We start from the raw sequence: 22,685 nt of genomic DNA, 5'->3' as shown, positions 1-22,685 counted from the left end.
TAGGAACTGGGGGACGCCGTACATATTTTTTCGAGGTCGGGGATGGCGTTCTCCCGCATTCCCCCACACTTTTACCCCTGGTTATAATTTGCATATCGATTAAAAGAACGATCGGGTTTAACCCTTAACATACCCTGTAGGGACCCCAGAGAGTGATATTTGGTGATACTGCTGCAACTATAAGAATCAATTTATTCTCGATTTTTATGTGTGTCCTGCATCCGTTTGGGATATACTATACATAATTAGATCAACAATGCGTTCGTTAAAAAAAATACAAAAAATAAAAACATACTTAAAAATGTAAAAGCTCCATTGTTAAACTTGTATTTCAGATTTACGAACACAAAAGTATAAAATTGTACGAAAAACTGAATATTGTTAAAGTAAACATAATATTTGATGTCAACAATGCTCATTTAACTTAGGTATGCTTTTAGACATCCAAAAAATAATAATTTCAGTGCAATACTATGTTGAGAAATTAAAAAACTACTTGGGGTCTCCAGAAGACCCCAGCTTGGTAAACAACGTTGACGAGTTAGGCTTGGTACGTTAAGGGTTAAATGAACATTTAGGAGTCGCAAGAATGATTGTCCGTTCTCAGGAGTAACAAAATATCTAAAAAAAAAATCTTCAAAGGATACTAAAATTGTAATATATTCAATAAATAAACTCTTTCGCTTTTTTTTTTTTTAATGAACAATTATTTGATCCACATGTTCTCTTGCCTCTACTTGAGTTACGTAGTGATTCGAAACAGTCTTGAAATGGACAGGAGTAAAGAGCATATGTTTTAGTAGATCTGCTAGTCAAGCTAATAAACATAGTAAGACAACAGAGACTAGAGAACATAGTAAGATCCAATAGCTCTGATTCTAATTTTCCATGTTATCCCTTGACGCTATGGGCAGGCTAACTAAAATTTAGTAGTGATAGATTGAATATTTTGAACCATTAATGAGAACTCCCTGATATCAAAGGACGAGGATTTATGGTCAACCACGATTAGCCATGATTTGCAGTTACAGGGAAAATTTAAGAGATTTTTCAGCCCGGCTTCCAGGCATGGACATCCGCAGGACTTTTTCAAGGGGGTAAAATACCGATTCCAGGGGAGGACAAAAGACCGACACACAAACTCAGTCGCGAAAACACAATATTTTGATACACGAGGGTACATAATACATCAAGTAAAACAACAGTTATTTACGCGCGTATGCTTTTTAACTACAGTAAATAATCTATAATACCAGATACTATAGTATTTAATATGAATATATTAAGTGTAACAACATTTAAGTAAGCAAATTAGTATGTATTTACATGCATTTCCAAAAACCTTTTAAAACAAAGGGAGGCAACATCCCCTTCCCCACTGCGGGTAGCCATGCTTCCTAGTGTTCTGTGTCTATACTTATATGCTACCGGTACTTCAAAGATTCATGAGAAAGAAGATGCATCTTGGTAATATATCAGAAGTCCATGCCATTTCATTTTCAATCTCCCGCTCTTCGGTTTGTTTCTTAACTTGTTAGCTCGAGGTTTTCTATAAACTTTTTAGTCTGTTAGTTGGCAGCATTTGCACACTGTCGTCTGCATTGTTTACAAGGGCTGCAAAGCTTCGTGAAAAAGCGTATTCGCGCTCACCCCAGGATATTAATTTTTATTCTTTTAATGTTTTTAGTCATCTTAATGTAAACAAATTACGCATATAGCCATTTTAACGTATTTTGGGGAAATAATTTTGTGGTTCATTCGCAATCCGTTGATCTCTGCTATTGGTGGTATAATTTTCAAAACGTAAGTAGGGCCACTGCGGATCGTCGCTGTGTGGCCGCCAATTTTTGGCGAGATGTCGCTAGTTGCCCATCGGTGGTCCACCAACGCTTACACCATGGGGATATTATTATGATTACAGTTGTATCTTCCTACCCTTCAGTGCAGGTATTTGAAGGTATTAATTGTGGATAACAAAGTCACATTTGGATTTAGAAATGCTCTTAGCGGTTGGCCAAGAAGAAGTAAACAAATAGCTTCTTACACCATACCTGGCGAAGGTCAGACATGTCATTTTCGTCCTCTACATTTGTATCCATTATCATCTTGTTTCAGTTTTTGTTAGGCTAGTTTTAGACAGAAGCATTTATCGCAGCATTTCTCGTATCAGATGTGCTGTCAAAAATTTCATATAATATTCTGTGGCATCAAAAGTATATGGTGCTTTGAAACGGTAGCATTTTGATAAGCATCTGTCGTGACGTAGTAAACAAATCACTGGAGAGGAGCGCAATTTTGGCTCTGAAATTACGCGTGAGGTAGCTAAAGCTATAGTAATTGTAACAACAGTTCTCGCCGGCCATATTGAAAAACGAAAATCACAAAGAAGTATGTGGACAAAGAGCATCCCTAATCCAACTCATTTTTTGTTTACTACAATTCAATTTCCCACACAAAACAAAGAGCATGGATATTTGGGACAAAATCTTTCGCTTCTTTTTAACACACCACGGCGCTGCAATCGGACCAGAAATGCTGGGGAAAATGCTACGAAATAGAGCATGTTCTATCGACAAGAAATGCCATAGCATATGCAATGGCATGTGACATAGGATATAGCATTTGCTACTTTACACGGTAGGATATCGATGATACGATTTTTGCTACGAGAAATGCTACGATAAATGCTTCCGTCTAAAACTAGCCTTATATTTCATTTTGTGAGAATATGGTCCTCATTCCCTAGTGATTTGCGTCTATGCAACTCAAAAGCTGTATTTAATTTGTGATGATTGGCATACTAATGATAATGACTATCCGCAATTTTTGCGTTGAATTGCGATACACAAGTTTTTCTCTATTGAATGTGCCGTATGTCACAATCTTCTAGTTCAGGCAATTCGGAGTGGTATGTCTGTGCCAATTCTTTTAATTTGTTTAAAGAATTCAGTGAATAGCTATTTCAAAAGGCACATTCCGATCCATATTTCCAAAAACTTTGCGTACGGCAAAGCAACGCAAAAAAATTAAAAAGCCATTATAATTTCTATGCGATTACCATAAACTAAAACACAAATTTTGCGTTGTGTCGATAAAAACGGCTGGGGAAGTGAATAGGCCGAATTATTTAATAAATAAATCTTAGAGAGCTACGGGCACAAGAGTGAGTACAACATTTAAACACGTTTAGAAAGGTTAGACCGTGGTGTGTCCGTGTTAGACATATATACACTATCTACCAACAAGTCACCGGTCACCCCACAACTTTCGAAATAAAGCAAATCATCACGTGCCTAATATCGGGTAGGGCCTCCTTTGGCCTGGGTCATAGCATGTATCCTCCGAGGAAGGCTTTCCACCAGTTGCTGAAAGGTATCAGGTGAGATGACAGCCCACTCCTCCTGCAAGGTGCGGCAGGTGAATTTGGACGAGGTGGTCTGGACCTTACACACCACTCCAATTCATCCCACACATGCTCCACGGATTCAAATCAGGAGATTGAGCAGGCTGCACATTGTTTTCATCATACACGACATAACATTGACAGCCTTATAGCATGGGGAATTATCATCCTGATAGTAACATGGATCCATTTTCAAGAATTTCCACAATGTGGGAAGCACTGAATTGTTCAAAATGTCTAGATAATTTGCACTCGTCATGTTACCAGGCACACAACAAGCGGGACTAGGCCGAAGCAACAAAATACACTCCACACCATTACACCATCACCACCAAATTTCACTGTTGGCACAATGCAGTCTGGTAAGAAGCGTATCCCGTGTTGTCGCCACACCCACACCCGATCACCTGACATGAAACACGTGTAGCTTAATTCATCACTTTAAAACACATGTTTCCATTGATCTAGGGTCCAATTTCGATGAGCTGTACACCATGCCAACTTCCTGGCTTTTTTCGCTGGAATGATGTGTGGCTTGTGGGCAGCTGTTCTACCATAGAAACCAAATGCATGCAGTTGTGTCCTGACAGTGTTCAGTGATACTGATGTGCCTGATGCAATGTGGAACTCGTGCTGGATGGCAGATGTAGTTTGACGGCGTTTGATGGATACCATTCGTTTCAGGACTCTGCGGTTCCTGTCCGTCAATTTCTTGGGTTGTCTGGGTCGTTTAGGGGTGACGTTTCCATTTCAGGATTACATCACCTACCGTTGATTTTGGGTGGCGTAATTGAACACTAATGGCACGACTCGACAAACCCGCAATATGACAGCCGATGATAACTCTCCTATAGAACTCACTAGTTCTTGTCTGTGCGCCATTCTCAGTCAAACTGACTCCTCGCCTGACCCACCATCACTGATAATACCTTCTGCACCGAAACGACTGGCATCGTGCTGATTGCTCTGGATTCCTTATGGTGATGTTCTAGTAGACTGACCGGTGACTTTTGGGAAGATAGTGTACATATTATTTATTGTCCGTTGATTTATTGAATTAAGAACTTTTTAATTTATTCCAGATGTGATATTATATTTATGTGTGGGGGGTAGGTATTCTTGTCTCATTTTGAATTATTTCACCTTCAGATTTTACGTCCTATTGGTCTAATTTTACCCCCCCCCCCCCAATATAAATGATCTAATTCACAGACTGATTTTACCCATGACAAACATATTACCATTTTATATCGTAAAGGTCAAATCCATCGTTATTGTAACAGAGCGGTGCTTGAGCGTTGACCGTAGAGATTCAAACTCCGATTAGTTAGAATTTCAAACCTGGTTTTATTACAAGTGTTTCATGACGATGTGTTTTGGTGAGTCAGTGGTTCATAGTGGGTGGTAGGTCAGAGTGGGTCACGATGGGTGGTGGGTCAGTGTGTCGTGATGGGTGGTGGGTCATGGTGTGTCATGAGTCAGAGTGGGTCACGGTGGTCGTGGGTTAACTTTTCATTTATCAACGCCGTCTCTGGTCGGTTAACTGGTTTGGGTTCGGTTTAAGCTTGAAGCAGAATGTGTCCGTTTATTTCAGAAAACGAACCTAATTTGGTTCAGGTTTGTTTGAAAACAGACACTATATTCCCACTTTTCAGAATATCCGTATATATTTTGGAAAAGTTTCAAACGACATATAATGGTTTCGTTTTAAGTTAAGGTATTATGAGTCTGCTCTTTCACTTTTGAATGGAATTACGATTCCCCATGTTTTTTCTCTATATATTTTTTGTGAAAACACGTTAATGAGCAAAAGAAAATACAACTGTTTTTCAGTTCGGATTGGTTTGGGTTAACAGCTTGAAAATGTCATCTTTGCGTTTAATCCCCAAATATTCCTGTTAGGTTGAGGAAGACTATGATTAAACCAAGTGAATTATGATGGACGAATTGGTGGAATAAAAAAGTAGGAGTGTCCCGAGAAAACCCACGAGCAGGATGTTGTCCATCTCCAGCTTACGTGCCTTGGGAACAAGCCAGGTACCCCACCCATGAGATAGTTTCGTAGGCGGGGTCTCAGTTTCTATTCCCGGTGGGAGAGCCTTTGAAATATTAAATGTCCTCTATGTATCTGTGTTCGTGTTCCTGTCGTTCAAGGTACTGGAAATACAGGGTGATTCATCAAAAAAGCCTTGATTTCTAGTGGCTACAAAATTTATTTGAATAATAGTATAGTAATAGATATATGTAAATACAGAACAAACAAAGTATAAATTTTGTCTTGCAATGTTTTTTTTTCTCCATGTTGCATAGTCTAGTATAATAATGGTGGATTTTAAACTAACGTTGCAGCAAAAGATCTCATTGGTGACTTGGTTCAATGAATCACGCTCTCTTGTTGGTGTCCAATCACGATTCCGACTGAAGAATCATTGTGCAAGCCAACTCCATATGGCGTTATGTAGATCAGTTCAATAAGACTGGTAATGTTACAGGACTTCGAAGAGGTGGCTCCAGACCAACTGTGCGTACAGAATAGCGTATTGCAGTATTGTGAGCATCTGTTGTGAATAACCCGACTAAAAAATCTCTACGACGTTTGTCGACAGAAAACGCAATATCCATAACATCATGTTGGCGTATTCTGCGAAAAGACCTGCAAATGTTCCCCTACAAAATGCAGGTGCTTTAAAAAATTAACAGACATTGCAAAAAGAAGGAATCTGCATTTTGCAAATCAGTTCAGTGCGTTGATTGCTGATGACCAAGACATTATTGAAAACTTGTGGTGTACAGACGAAGCTTACATTTATCTGTCAGGTGAAGGAAAGAAACAAAATGTAAGATTTTGGGCAGTAGAAAAGCTGCGTGAAATGGTAGACTCAGATTTGCATCCGGTAAAAGGTTTTGGTTTGGTGTGCTGTATCAAAATGTGGCATAATTGGACCTTTCTTCTTTGGTGGCTATGTCACATCAGAAAATTATTTGAAAATGCTTGAGCATTATTTCTATCCTGGCCTTCGTTGTAAAACATGTCCACTTCGTCGGCAATGGTTCCACCAGGATGGAGATAACCCAAATACAACAGAAACTGTCCTTAATTTCCTTCACACAGAATTCCACAATCGTGTGATCTCTAGTCGCTGTCCATTTTTCTTGAACAAGCTTAGAGTGGCCTAGATGCAGCCCAGACATTAATGCTTACGATTTTTATGTGGTTACCTCATGCTGGAGGTACTCAAACTTAAAACTCCGATCTTTAAAAGAATCAAGAGCAAATGTTGAGCAGTATACGGCAGCAATTAGTCACGTCCCCCTTAGCAAGGTTTTTGATAACATGTGCATCAGGGTCACGGAAGTTCCCAATCGTCAGGGTGGACACTTCGAACATATGTTACATTAATAACTTTAGTCTTTCACTTATTATATCATGTAAATTTCTCTTACTGTGGTCATCAATAAAGTACATTGTTGCACTTCAAAATCACGGCACTTTCACTGAAACACCCTGTAACTACAACGAGAATATCCGAATATAATTATAGAAAAGATACTTTCGGTGAATCAGAAAAAAGAGTGGTCTGAGGCACCAGGTTCCAGTTAATGATTCGAATTACTCTTAAGACCACTTTCTACCTTATGTTTTTTCGTGTTTGTAAGTCTTTTTTTTATTTAAATTTGAATTCTCTCGACTTTAAAACGAGAATAACCAAATATAATAGAGATAAATTACGGAGATACTTACGGTGAATCAGAAAAAAAGAATGGTCTGAGGCACCAGGTTCTAGTCAATTACTCGAATTACTCGTAAGACACTTTCTCCTTTATGTTCTTACGTGTTTATAAGTCTTTTTTATTTAAATTTGAATTATCTGGACTATAGTATTTTATCATGACCATAATCAGTGTTTCATCGTTAATACAATATTAGAATCGTAAACGTTTGCAATTTCCTATATACACGAGTGTTTCTTGATTCTTACTTGAAAGAGCAGTCTTAGGGTAGTGCTTGAGCATTCGCTTTGTAATTTAGGGGTCCGCGGTTCGACTCCCGCCGAGGAAGTAAGGTAAAATTTTATAATTTACAATGTTGATATTTTTGACGTATAATAACATGAAGAATAGTCAATTTCTCTCGTTGTTACAAGTTTGAGTTGAAACAACTTCCTTCACAGGGAAAATATTCACAAGAGACGTCACAGTCTACAATCTGGATTCGTACTATCTGAAAACTAGCGTGTTTAGCAAATAATTCCTGAATATATAATTCATAATAAGGTATGAGTCATTAATGTGTCTGAAACATTATTGTTTCATTGTGGAATTATTATTTCCTTCATCAAATTACCCAGTCCCTTAACCCCGTGTTCAAACCCTGCTCCCGCCAAGTGAACTTTGTGGTGGACAAACACCATGTGCATGGGTTTCCTCGAGGTTCCTTCCACTTTCTTCATTCCTCCATTTCATTCATTTCTCATCATCACCGTTCCTTTAGCCTAGCCGGCATAAACGTAGGACGTAAAACTAAAAAAAGCTTAACACTGTCTCTGTGTTAAATCGTAACAAGGAATCTGTGTTAACCGCAACACCGGATTCTTGGTTTTGAAATAACACACAAAAGTGATAGTTGCGCTGACATTACTGATCTGTATTAGAATTATGTTGAATCAATACCACTATTTTTTCCTGTGCACTTGTTCTAATATTTAGGATTATTTAATAAATACAGAACACCCTAATATAAGTTTTGGTTTAACTAAGTGCAACTTATCAACAATATGTAATGAAGCGTTCTCTATGATGTTGAATGAAAAATGTTTAAAACATCTTCAGGAAGTGATCTGCTTCAAGTTAATATCTATTTGTGTTATATTTTACGCACTCAAATTTAAAAATACAAATATGATAATTGTCAAATGTATAGAAAAAAATTACTGAAGGAAACACTATTTTCATTCTAAGAAAAGTTTTTTTTTTTAATTAAATGCTACTTTCGATTTTTCAATTAGCCTAATAAAATTTAATGACTTAAAATATATATTATAAATGTTATACGTACAACACTTCCAAGTATAACAGAAGTAAATTTGAATCCTACGAACTTGTAAGGTTTCAAACTCTCTGCTACAATTGGTTCAACTACGTTTTTTATTAAATTCCTAAAGTAATCGTTCAGATAAGGCCACAATTGAACTAATATCTGTGAAAAGAAACAAATAAATTTATAATATAGACACAAAAATTATAACTAATACAAGTAGGTAAGATAAATTACAAGAACAAACAATACGACAAATATCATATGTCCAAAGTTGTATTCGTTTTTCAGAATTCAGAATTTTTAAATTCTTCAGTGTTCCGTTTCTTCTTTGTTAAATTTTACGATGTACAAATGAAAATTAAATAATATTTCTACGTGAACGTCCCACGCGGCCCGTATTCACGGGAAGAACAGAGGCCACCTCCCTAAATTTTTACTGCCCCCTAAAATTTTCACGGTAGGCTTACAAATGAACTATAATATGGTAATGAACTATAATATGGGTGGATCAACCCCTCTAACTTCTACCACCCCCTCCTATATTGTTGGGCTGGCTACAAGCCTGGTCCCACAGTTATACCAATGAGATTAAAGGAGGCGGATGACAAAGGAAAGTGAATAAATATGGAATATAATTAGTGGAATGAGAATATGGTAGGAAACAGACGGACACGTTGTGCACCTCAAACTCGCGTCGCCGGACATCGAACCTAGGATACCTCACATCAGAGGTTGACAGTCTACCACTCTAAAAAAAAATTGCTCCAATCGGGGCATTGTCTTCCTAGTCATCTATATAGTCTCTTTCGTACTTAATCCATTACGACAAGAACAGAAACACAGACACTTCGAGAACAGTTAATTTAATTTGTTTAGCGTCCCTATCAGTAGCGAGACTATATGAGACGTGAGCCTTCAGCTTAGCATGGGATTCGAAAAACATGAACTCTCCCCGGAAATCGAACCCAATTCTCTACGACAGTTAAAAATCCACGTATGTTCTACAGGACTGGAACGCTCAAAGGATCACAATCTTCAACCTAATGACCCAAGCCGCTCGACTACATCACACCAGCGTAATATTTTCATTGTCCTACTTTTCCTATATAATGAATAATTGGAATTCATAAATAAAAATTATTTCCAATGACAAGAAAAGTTAATGTTCTCATTGTATTAATTACATTAGTAAATTTACAATAATGAAGATTTAATAATAAAATAGAACTGCTTAAATACATTTCATGATACAAATGTAAACATGTTTTTTCATGATTAAATTAGTAGATGGAATGTTTGTTTATTGAAATTTAGTATACCTTTTTAGCACCGAGGATGGCTATATGAGACGTGGACCTACGCTGGAGTTCGATCTACCGTAATGCGTTCAATTATTTGCAATGCTCTCTCCACCACGAATTGAACAAGGGAACACATGCACGAAAGGCGCACGCGCTAGCAGATATAATGTTTGTAAATTAACATATTGATATCAAAATCACAAAGTTTAGAGTAAAAATAAATATTTTCTATCTCTCTCTCTCTCTCTCTTTTTTTTTTTTTTTTTTTTTGTATGTTTGTAAATACTGAATATAAGCTGAAATAAAGTGTAGTTGCGGAATAATATACAGTGTAACTTAATTAATGTAACAAATGTTGGGAGATGATTTCTGACATCGAGATTACAAAAAAGGAAGTCATATGATCTTATAGCATTTTGAACATATTATGAGTACGCTGTTCAGTCATTGACATCGCTAACAGGAGTAGCATACACCACACTTTTGATGTGTCCCCACAGCTAAATTCCAGTGGATTCAGACCCTGAGACTGGGCAGACCAATATACTGGACCGTCACGCCCAATCCAACGTCTTGGGAAGTTGTTATTCAACCATCGGTTGACATTCACACTAAAGTGCGCGTAGCCCTATCATGCGTGTATCACATGTTGCAGCGAATCGCTAGGAGAACAATTTTTAGTAATTCGGGCAGTGTATTCTGTAGGTCAAATACACTGTGGTCCATTCAGTCTTCGGAATAGCATGTATTGCCCGATCAGTTGATCATGGACAATACCACACCAGACATTAAGTCCAAATTGGTGTTGATAATCAGTGACAACAGTACATCATCCGAAGGTACGCATCTGCCCACGTGTGTGTTATGCATGTTGACGATACTATCCTTTCCAGACGTGGTTTTGTCAGTGAACAGTACTGATGCCTGAAACAGCATGATGGCACTAGTCTGTTGAATGAACCCCTGGTAGAATGCTTCACGTGATTGTAAACCATCTTCTGTTAGTCCTTGTATCCTTTGTAGGTGGTATGGGTACAAGGCATTTCATGTAACGCACACTATACAGTCATGTGACTAACATACATTTCCCGGCTAAGTTCCCTCATACTCGTATCTGTCTCATTGTCCCCAGCTTCTGATACACGTTCGTCCATAACAGGTGTTCGTACACGACGGGATAAACGAGCATCCACGTGGGCATATGTACGGTCCCTGTTTCACACACACGCTGATAAATTGCTGCAAACATCCTGTATGATGGTTGGCATCTGTTAGGAAAACACTCCTGATTGATACCTATTGCCATCTGCACGATCGTACATGAATAGCATGTCGACCTATTCGCGGTTTGAAAAAAGACCGTTTTGGTCGAGCACTGCCGCTCGTCCTCGCAGTGGAATGACCGCACTCTCGTATTGAACGTCTTAAGCGCAAGCGCCACCTGTGTGTTTTAACCGAGTAACTACATATTGAACACCAACGCCACATTCAGACTTTCCTAGACCGTCATCTCTAACAAGGAGATGACATACTTTGGTAAGTGAATTTCGGGGCCATTTTTTGCGAGGTGATAGTGCACATTTAAAGAGTTAATATTACAAACTGGGAGAGCGCAATAGCCAAAAATAACGGAGAAAAACCGTCTTAAAGTTTTCTACTCGCGGTGTATATCGTACGACACGCAAATTTATCAAGTGACGGAGTGGCAGAGTGAGGAAAATCTCCGAATCATGTGCAAAGGGTCCCGGCTTCGATTCCCGTTCGAGCAAACTTTTTTGTTTCAACCAATAAAGTAGTTATTTGTAACTATAAGTAAAATATAATTCACCATATGTTTATGATGAATAAAACAATAGAAATTTTCAAATCACTTGTAAAATCTTTCAATGTTCCATGTTAAGTAGCAAACAAAATTTAATCTATTCCGTAAATATACTGATATCACGACTTATATTATGGTTACGACAGTCGTTGTTTAATAAATATTCTTGACGCTTCCTGTCTACATCTATTGACAGCGTGTAAATTACAAAGGAGTTGAGGGGGAAGTCCCCTTTGCTAATACTGGATGTTGCTATAATCAAGGGAGATTTCCCCCTCATTCCCCTTGTAATTCGCACACTGTCTACAGATGTAGACACGAAGCGTCAAGAACATTTTTACACAACGACTGCGGTAACAGTGGCGTATTTCGGGCTGGGTGCTTTTGTTGTTTCGGGCGAGGTTGTTTGGGGGGTTTGCTAACTTTTGGGGGGGGCTTTGCCTGGAAATGTGAAAATTCCGCAAGATATTTCATTTACTTCTATAGTAAGATTTCGGGGGGCTTAAGCCCGGAATCCCCCCTTAAATACGCCACTGGCGGTAACAATAATATTTACGGAATAGATTAAATTTCGTTCCCAGTTAACATCGAACATTGAAAGCTTTTACAAGTGATTTGAAAATGTCTATTGTTTTATTCATCATAAACATATCGTGAATTAACGTTTTACTTATAGTTACAAATGGCTACTTTATTGGGAGAATCGAACCCGTGACCCTTTGCACATGAGTCGGAATATCTTCTCATTCTGCCACGCCGTCACTTGATAAATTTGCGCGTCGTACGATATATGCGGCGAATAAAAAACTTTCAGACGGTTTTTCTCCGTTATTATTGGTCATTGCGCTCTCTCAATTTGTAATATTAATTCTTTAAATGTGCTCTACCACGTCGCAAAAAATGGCCTTAAAGTTCACCTACCAAAGTCTGCCTTCTCCTTGTAAGCTTAATGGTTTTTGATATCTACGTACGTTTACTGTTCCCGCGCTTTCGGCCCTCACTAACTCTGCTAGTACGCCCAAAATATTACATATTCATAGAACATTTTTCCCTATCTCGGTGTCACAAATCACTTCCAGACGTTTGTTACATTAGAGTAGGATCGGATAGTATCGGACAGCGTATAGTATCGGACAGAAGAGATTATTCTGAAATTAATATAATTAGAGTTTGCTAGCAGGCAAGAAGTGAACACCTGTTACCGTGTCAAAGTCTGGAAGTCATTTGCTTTGAGGTGCGTGAAGAAGGTAAATGAAAGCGAGCGTGACTGCATTTCCTGAACGCTCTCTGTGTGTATTCAAGAAATTGTCGGAAGTATAAGTGTGAAACAGGTAAGAGCAGAGAGAGCATTATACCCATTATATAAAACGCACATTATCTGAGAGTAAGTTCATATATTAACCTTTTGTCCAAAACTAATATGTGCGACACAATTCATGAATAATTGCAAACGTGTAAATCGGATAGTATCAGACACTTTATTGTCGTGTAGTATCGGACAAATGGAAAGTCATTAAATTCAGAGAAAATAAGCTGTTCTTCATTCCCCAGATTGTGCTGTCGATACAATACGAGAACCTCTTTTACAGGCACGAGAGATGTCAAGAGGAGGAAAGTAAAAAAACGGTATGAGGGGGAAAATGGGAGGAAGCAAATATGAAAGCCGCTGTGATTACATGTGTTGTACAAACATATCATAACCAAAGTATTTTTCAGTCCAACATCGTCCTAGAACTCGATGAAGCGACGAAAGACATGTGTTGCGCAAAGTGAGATATTGACATCTAGTCCTTCTAAAGCAAGAAAGAAGGGCAACTAGAAGCAAGAGTCGTACTTGCAACTACAAAGGCTCAAAACATGGAGAACGGCAGATCCAGGTCTATTTCAACCAATCATGTCAATGTAAATAAGCAACGGATTAACCGAAATGGATCCCAGGAAGAACCACAGAAACCAGCTCAAGACGACGAAGATATGCGATGCATAATTTGTAGGAAGTCACTTCACGAAGATTGGATACAATGTCATCGTTGCAGTGGGTGGGCTCATGAAAACTGTACAAATCTAGTGTTGTCCAGAGCTTTACGTATGCAACAACTGTGAATCAATGTCCTAGAAACGTATAGATTTATGTTTTACAAACTTAACTGTAGGTAAGTATAGTGTCCGATACTACACGACAAGTTTAGAAATACTTCAATTTTGCCTATTTTCGTTTTCCTTACTTGGCTGTGCAAATGAACGTTTTCCTTACGGAAATTGCATGTATTGTTAGAATAAAGTTTGCACTTGATATTCAACTAGTTGTTTTCAGTTTCTACTCCAAAGCCTATGAAATATATTTTGAAACACTCTTAAGTGTCCGATACTACCCGACCCTACTCTAATTAAGTTAATATAGACATGTTAAACTGAAAATGGATGTTATATCCAAACAAGCAAGGAAAGGCCTAACATAATTAATTAATGGCACTGCAATTTTTAAAGTCAATAGCCGAAAAACTACAAATTAATATTGCTTCATATCTAATTCAAAGTCATCTTAGGTAACAACATTGCACATTTCATTACAAATTAGATATTTGATTGATACATACCGCATTTAACCATTCTGCTCTGTCCATGTCCGGAAAACATACCTAGAATTAAGAAACTCTGTAAGAGTATAAATTTAAGCATATGTATGTATTATATATAGGGTGATCCAAATGTAAGAAGGCCGGACAAGCCTGAATTTTAGTTGTCCGAACTACTTTTATTTGGACCACCCAGTAATATCGTTTTATTATTATTATTATTATTATTATTATTATTATTATTATTATTATTATTATTATTATTATTATTATTATTATTATTATTATTTCAGCAGCTTACCATGAAAACAAACTCTCCTCCCCTCCCTCCCTCTCTCTCTCTCTCTCTCTCTATATATATATATATATATATATATATATATATATATATATATGCATCATTTTTAATGTCCAACTGTGATAACGGAGAAACTAAAAGAGAGAGAAAAGCGAAACTTTGCACGAAGCAACTATAAGGAGGGGGACACCTTTGCACGTATTAAACAGAAACGCCAAACAAACAGTTTTGCCAACCCAATATAAAGGTGTGTTTTTAAATGGCACTGCGTCAGATTATTACATATTTCAAATCAGTATGTCAAAGTAAAACTTAAAATACTACATTTATTATCCAGTGTTCCAAACTAAGGATGTTATAGTACCACAAATATCCAAAGTTTGAAAGCCTCTGTTACACATACAACACAATGAACACTGACAGGATAATACACATCGAAAGTACCTTAATTTTGGATAGGATGGTTATATCGAATGAATAGGAACGAAGTTGCAAGGGCTTGAAAATTTAATTTTTTCTGAAAGGTTTTCATTCGAAAACATGCTTAGAAAAGTATCATATCTAGTAACTTGTATGGTTTGCAATTGGTAAACAAATCATTTTCCCTTTTACTGCACTTCGGTATCTCAAATCGTTCCCAAGAAATGATAAACATTGATAAAATTTGCAACACTGCTTAAATAATGTAATTGCTAGAACTTGTCATTACAACTACTAAAAACTATTTCTGTAATGCTATAAAAGAGAAAGAAAACAACGATCATTTTCAATATTTTCCACAAATACGCCATTTTCAGCAGGCCAACATTCATGGCAGGGTTGCGATACAGAAGCCGTTCGTCAATGGCACAAATGTCGCAAAGTGGATTCAGTAGTGGCAGAGGCATAAAACTTGGACGTTGGATGACCTAAAACATGTCATATTCTCAGAGAGTCCAACTACATTGTTTTCCAAATAACAGGAGATTGTTCGTCTGGAGAAGCCCCTCTGATGCATCCAATCCAGACTGCTTAGTACACACAAACATGGACGCGGATCCGTGATGGTTTTGGGCACAATATCGTGGCAGACTCTGGACCCCCTAATTGTTCTAGAGGGTCGTGTCACTGCCAAAGACTGTAGACTATTCTGGAGGACCATTTACACCCTATGGTTCAAACAATCTTCCCCGACTGTGGTGCAGTGCTCCAGGATTATAACTTCTCCATCCACACTGCTAAACTTGCCAGAGGATGACAGTGAGGTTGAATATCTGCCATGGGCCGCTCAATCACCGAAACTCAACATTATCGAGCCTGTGTGGGGTTTGATAGAGGATCGAGTGAGAAAATGTTTCCCTTCACCACGTACACGAGCAGAACTTGTCACTGCGTTTAAGAGGAATGGCTGAAAATCCCTCTGCAAACAGTGCAGGACCTCTATCAATCCTTCCTAAATCATTTTCCTGCTGTACTGGCCTCCAAAGATGTCCCAACACCTTGTTAAATACAAATTTATGGCTTTCTACCAGTTGTTACAGTTTTAATGTCCACTACCTGTATGTTACCACCAGGGGCGGATCCAGGGAGGGGCGATCGGGGCGATCGCCCTCCTCCCAGAAGAGGACACTTTCTTAATTTTTATATGTAAATAAAATACATCCCAAAGTTTGGAGCCCTTAAAAGCAGCAGTATGACAACCCAACGCCCGCCCAGAAGTTAGTCCTGGATCCGCCCCTGGTTACCACTAGGGATGTACACTTTCTTCAGCTGAACTGACTACCTCTAATTGTATTTATTTGTATGTACGGTTTCAGTGCAGCAGCATGCTATGTAGTACGGGAAATTCACTACAAGAAAGCTATCTGACAGAGTGTGTTCGTATGGGGTAGCGGACTACAATGAGCGAGAACAGCTCTATAAGCAACTACATATCGAAATCGCCACACGTACCCGTCATTCTGTTTGCTGCTGTGTATCAACGTGTGTGTTACAGAAGGCAGCTTCGGAGGTTACCTGGACAGGTCGAGGACACAATGAGAACGCCGCAATTCAAAGAACAAGTGTTGATACAAGTGAAACATTTCCCTCAACTTCTTATCATACAATTGCCTACGAATACTGTATATCCTACGAACAAGTATGCGAATGTATTGTGCATGCTTCACGAACAATAGTGCTGCCTATTTCCCAATAACGTATGCAAAACCCCACTCTTCCCGCCAGTGGCGTATTTAGGGATGGCTATCGGGCTCAAGCCTCCCCGAAATAGATAAATTATATATATAGTATATATAATAACTGAAGGGTAAGGGGAAAAAACAAGGAATGTCCATACATGTGCTTTATCGGGTGCTTTGTCCTATCGGTTGGTGACTCTTAGTACTATCTGACTGTAAGTGCCACGCATGCATAGATGTAGAAATGTCCATGTAAAAAGGAGCAAAAGATTTAACTAACCCTATTCTGTTTATGCAGTTTTCAATATTGAAACGCCGTTTTCTCGAAAATGCAGTTTTGTGACATTCCCTCTTTTTCCCCTTACCCTTCAACTGTGTACCTACATAGACCCAGTATATATACATACCCACTCAGGAGAATGTACAGAGCCCCTCCCGAAACAAAATCCTAAATACGCCACTGCTTCCTGTATACCATTACTCTTGTAATTTGTATATACATAGTTACCGAGATTTCTCTCAAGTGTAACTATCTTTCCGTCGTCAATATTGTCTGTTGTTGGGAATGCTTTACGCGTGATGGAGTGTTTAATATCCATAACACACATGTGTGGAGTAAGATTAAACTCCATCCTACTCTTTCACGAGCATATCAGTGACGATTCAAAGCAAATGTGTGGACAGGTATTATTAGTAATATCCTGATTGGACCCTATCTGTTACCTTTGCGGTTAAATAGCTCATCTACTACACTTTTGTTACGGACGTGGTGCCACAGTTGGACGACGCGCCAATCACCATGTGAGTAGAAATGTGGTCTCCACACGATGGGTATATGGCACATATTAGTGGTCATGTGCGTGAGTATTTGCATCATCACTTCCCAGAGCAGTGGGTTGGAATCAGTGGACCAGTTCCGGGCCTCCCCGATTACTGGACTTATCCTCACTAGACTTCTTTTCTTTTAAGTGGCATTCTTACTCCTTGTTTGTATGCGACCACACCTTAACTGTTAAATTTTCCATTTGTTGGAAATAGTGAAATGCCGACGACGACTTCATGTTGCCTGCGTTACAGTTGCGAGATTCGACCTCATTTCGACTAATCTTTACCTTAAAAAATAGTGGGAATTCCCTTTATCTCCCCTGGGGAATTCCTTCCATACACTAAGAGAGAGAAAAAGGTTGATTTTTAGTATAGAAAATCCGTAGAAGCGAAATGTAGCAAGATTCTGTATCATATACAAGATTTTCTGTACCAGGCTACGTACAAGTTTGTTGCTTAGCCAGACCAATGTATACAACCGCAAACAAACGGAAATCATGTGTCCTCTCTTGATAACGTGTAACTCACAGAAGATCGTGGCTATGTACGATTTTGATAAATATTATCTGGTTGCTTAAGGACATTACACAGTCTAGAAAATCTACAGCGCAACACGAATTTTTTGGGATTGCAGTTCTCACCACGGCAGAAGCAGCGCCAGGAAAGCCGCCTGTAGCCGGAATCTACGAATTTTCCTGCCAAATGCGCTCGACTTTTCTCTCCATACAGTGTTCCTTGTCGACACTTTTACATAAATAAATGGATTCTATAATTCTGATTTCGGGTTATGTCAGACAGTGAGGGGCAAAGGTAAGTACAACATAATTTACATTGATATAACAAACCTAACCTGACCTAAACTAACCCTACCTAACCAAAGTTAGGCACTTTAAAAAAAAAGTAACATTTTTGTAAAATGCTGGCTCCCCTCAGGCGAACATATGCCCTGATTTCCTCTAATTTGCATTTCTGTCATTAGCTCACCTAGTTCCTAAGCTTTGAACCTTTCTCTCGAGATTTTAGCACGTGTCTAGTCTATAATCTCACCATTGGATTTGGATCCATGTTGATTGGGACTTTTTCTCTTGTTTTCGTGACAGAAATATTCTCCCTACGCTTGTCGATTTAATTTTGTTCCATCATATACGTATTTCGGAAAAAAATAAATTTAAACATCGTCGTTATATCATTGCTGCTCTAGAAAAGAGTAAATTCTACCGTGTAACATAAAAAAATAAGTTTTCTTAATAGAGTAGTAAACATGGCTGGTGATAAATCAGGAAAAGCAAGTAAAAGTAATTAAAAGTCATGGCTTAATAAATCTAAAAATAAATTGCAGAAAATACGGCAAGCAAATAACTGTAAAGAAACGTGAAGAAAGTTATACTTTTTAATGTAATGGCAAGTAACATAACCACCATGGCAGAAAGGTTCTAGAACATGTCCCCCTTCCCATTTAGCTGTAATAAAGACAGAAAACAACATGCCCTGAGGAGTTCTAACCCGCCTTCACTCGCTAACGCTCGCTTAGCAATACTATGTGAACTTTGGTACACAAAGGAACCGATTATTACGCTTTTAGCCAAAAACTAGGCGGATGGCCAACTTTGGAATAAATGTAGTTTTCTTAATAGAGTAGTTTTAACAACTACAATAAAAGTTTAAAACCTCACCCATGAAGGTAAATCAGTAAAGGAAAGTTTCGAAAGTAAGTCTTCGGGCGAAAGCATTGCACAAGCTTGTAAAAGATTCTTCTTGTTCTGTCTTTGTCTACGCAGTTCTTCGGCTAAAGCTATGAATAATGCTGCTAACACCAACCAGCCCATGTTCAGTTTATAATATCCTGCTGCGTAACAAATAGATACATAAGCCAAGCTTTTTATGAAAGTAAATATGAAATCACCAACACCCATCCTCTAGTTAACTGACCTTCAAGTAAATTTTCTACTCGTTCTTAATAACAATGTATTAATTAACTAAGGGTAGAAAAACGTGAATATTAGAATATTTTCAGACATTAATTTTAGTCAATTTTCTCCCCCAGGAAACCTGGGAAGAGGGAACATCATGATGGCATTTTGTTCTCTGTTTTAAGATCGCATTTGTGTATTCTTCTGTTTTTAATTTGTTTATTTTGGTCACAGATGTATGAATATAGATTGTCAGTCTTATCACTATTACGTTTATGTTGAAATCATTCGGGGACGAAGATGGGGTAGCGAAAAACATATCAGAGTGTAGGATGTTATATGTAAAATCAGAATATATGGATGTTACACGAGTAATGACACAATAGCTATTTTGTGGGAAGGGGTCTTTATTAGTGCTGTCGAAATCGGTTTTTGAAAAAACCGAAAACCGGTTTTTGAAAAAAGTGAAATTTCACAAAACCGAAATGTCGGTTTTGAAAACCGCATTTGCGGTTTCGGTTTTCAAAACCGCATTTGCGGTTTCGGTTTTGAAAACCGCATTTGCGGTTTCGGTTTTGAAAACCGCTTTTGCGGTTTCGGTTTTGAAAACCGCTTTTGCGGTTTCGGTTTTGAAAACCGCAAATGTCACACTAATATCAAGTAACGACGAGAAAACAGCGAAGAATCTTTCCCCACTCCGGCTCACAGTTGCCAGATGGAGGGAAATTTCCCTCGGCATAGGGAAAAAATGATCAAAATTTGCAGAAGGAAAAGAAGGTATTTTTTTTTTAAATGTCTTAAAGTGTAGGAAAATTCTTGGTGAATATACTTTTACAATTGGCAGAATAAAAAAAATAAGTTGCAATTTCTCAGAGGCACGGCTATCATTACTGGGAAGTAAAAAAATACAGAATAAAATATGATCGGAGTTTCCTTCACGTATAAACTACTGCAGGTGTCTGGGACTTGCGATAAGAAGCCAGTCAACACATGCAAAACCACAACATTCACATTTATCGGAGTGGCAATAAGTCAACAATAAAATTGTGTATTGAGATAGAGATTTTTTCTTTCTTTTTTATTAAGAAAGGGAGGTGGTGCCTTTTTGTTAACAAAAGAAAGAGTGGCAGTACTATTTTTAAAAACAAGGTGAAGGAGTAATAATAATATAAAAGATGTCAGTCTAAGTAAATAATATTTCAAATTGAATTTCATGAGTTGCATGTGTAGCAGGCTCGTCATTTAGGGGGGGCAGGAGGGGGCAATTGCCCCCTCCAAGAGTTTGAGGAACACATATACTTCAATCAATTGTATACTAATATACTAGTACAAAACATGAAAATCTTATGTCGGTGGTGCTCTTGCCCCCCCCCCCAAGCGAAGTCTGAAATGACGCCCCTGATGTGTAGTGATCTTAAATAGGGATATACCTTATTTCTATTGAGCTTAGTGTTGGCTTATTACCCTATTTTAGCGGGTACCACCCGATTTTCAGATTCTATATTCGTCTCCCGCTTAAACATATCTTAATCACGAAAAACCATCCGCTTTTTGGGATTGGAGAAAAATCTAAGAGGACTTAGTTGATAAAGTGTTGGTATGGTATATTCAACGTAAACCGCTACATCTCTGACAATCTCAATCGCGATTGAGTTAAATTTGGACTCGCGCTCAGGCTCAGGCTCTGGGCTATCTGAGCAGTGCGCGTGTGCAGAATCATTTGCTAATAAGAGATCTGCTCTAATGCACAATGGTTTTCTTTATGTAGTTCATGTGTTTTTAATGTAATGTATTGGAGGTTCTATACGAATGAATATTCGTTTGTAGATGTTGTAACAAACATACTTGAATTATTCATGCCTTCACAAGCTACAAAGAATGCCGAACGACAATTTCAAGACTCTTATAGAAGCGAATTTACGTTTCTTAGCCAGGGCAGAACTCAGTTTGAAGCAAAATGTACACTCTGGAAAACTGTTTCGTTTGAAACGTAGGATGCAGGGAAGCAAATTGGACCCCCCCTGATTTTTATATATTTTGTAAATTAGACCACGAGGAACAAGAATCTGAAGGAAATTTGACATTCCGAGTTTCGGAACTCGAGATATTCGAACATAAAATGACCACGGAAGTAAACCGGACTCCACCTGATTTTTATATATTTTGTAAATTAGATCACGAGGAACACGAAGCTGAAGTAGTTTTGATATTCCGACCTCCGGAACTCGAGATATTAAAACTTAAAGTTTAATATAGACGCTATTTATCTATATGAAAAAACACAATATTCTCTATACGAAACATATGTCCTGTGAGATACATAAAGGTAACCAAGAAAGTTCTGTCGCTTTTTGTAGAGGTCTATGTTCAATTGACCCTCATACCGTGAGTTGAGTGCGAATGGAGATAAGGCGAAGGTCAGTTGTTGGTGTGGGTATATCCAACATTCTACCTGGCTGTGGCAGTTCAGTTACAACGTGAACTTGTAAGGACGTGTAAGGACGGAGTGAATATGGAACCTCCACAGAGCGTCATAAGGGCGTGTATGCTGTACGAGTTCAAACTTGGATCAAACGCCACTGCAGCGGGGCGGAAGATACCTCAGGCATTTCGTGAGGGTGCCGAACAGTGGACAGACATGTGAGGAACTGGGGCTAACATTCAATGTTAGTGGAGAAACCATTCTCCAGCACCTCCATCAATTTGGGAAGCACTACAAGTTGGTTCTATGTGTCCCAGATGATTTGTCTCCGGCCCAGAAGGCTACGCGTGCAGACACCTGTGATTCTTTGCTGTCTCGTCTGAGGAAGGAGCCATTTTTGGACAGGATGTTGACATGTGTTGAGAAGTGGGTCCTGTACGAAGCTCCACGGCGTCGTCATCATTGGTTAAAATCCCACGAACCGGTTCCAAACAGCTGAAATCAGCAATGCAGCAGAAAGTCCTCCTGTGTGTTTGGTGGACTGCTCACGACATCGTGCATCGAGAACTGCTAACGGGTGGTCAGAGCAGAACATCAATGCAACTGTGTACTGTCAGCAGTTGAGCCGTGTTCAAGAAAAACTCAAAACCCTGGAGCCAGCACTTCTCAATCGCTAAGGGGTTCCCTCGTTACGGAACTACGCTATGCCCCACATAGCTAGAATGAGCCGGGACACTATCCTACGCTTTGGATGGGAAACACTATTGCATCCGCCATACTGTCCGGACATTGTACCGTCCTGTTATCACCTGTTCCTTTCCTTGGACACTCACTTTAAAAGACTCTAGTTTAACTCCGTAGTAGAGGTGCTAAATGCACTTGATACCTTCTTCGCTTCACGGCAAACCAAGTTCTACCGTGAAGGAATCCA

The 22,685-nt window shown here is 38.6% G+C and overlaps 1 protein-coding gene across 2 annotated transcripts in view; it reads right to left on the bottom strand.

The window, feature by feature from the left end:
* LOC145669278 (extended synaptotagmin-2-like) overlaps positions 1–19,525 on the bottom strand; it is a 128,684-nt gene extending 109,159 nt beyond the window's left edge. For both annotated transcript variants that reach the window (XM_081737595.1, XM_081737596.1), the window contains exons 1-3: positions 19,096–19,525; positions 14,162–14,203; positions 8,460–8,600 (exon numbers count right to left, since the gene is read on the bottom strand). In XM_081737595.1, the coding sequence (XP_081593721.1) occupies positions 8,460–8,600; positions 14,162–14,203; positions 19,096–19,335 (423 nt within the window). In that variant the 5' untranslated portion in view covers positions 19,336–19,525. The remainder of the gene's footprint in view (positions 1–8,459; positions 8,601–14,161; positions 14,204–19,095) is intronic.
* Positions 19,526–22,685: the final 3,160 nt, after the last annotated feature.

Source organism: Thermobia domestica, chromosome 13 (assembly GCF_964235325.1).
Source record: "Thermobia domestica chromosome 13, izTheDome1.hap1.1, whole genome shotgun sequence".
NCBI lineage: Eukaryota > Metazoa > Arthropoda > Insecta > Zygentoma > Lepismatidae > Thermobia > Thermobia domestica.
The sequence above is the reverse complement of the archived record's forward strand: the minus strand, read 5'-3'. Positions and strand labels throughout refer to the sequence as shown.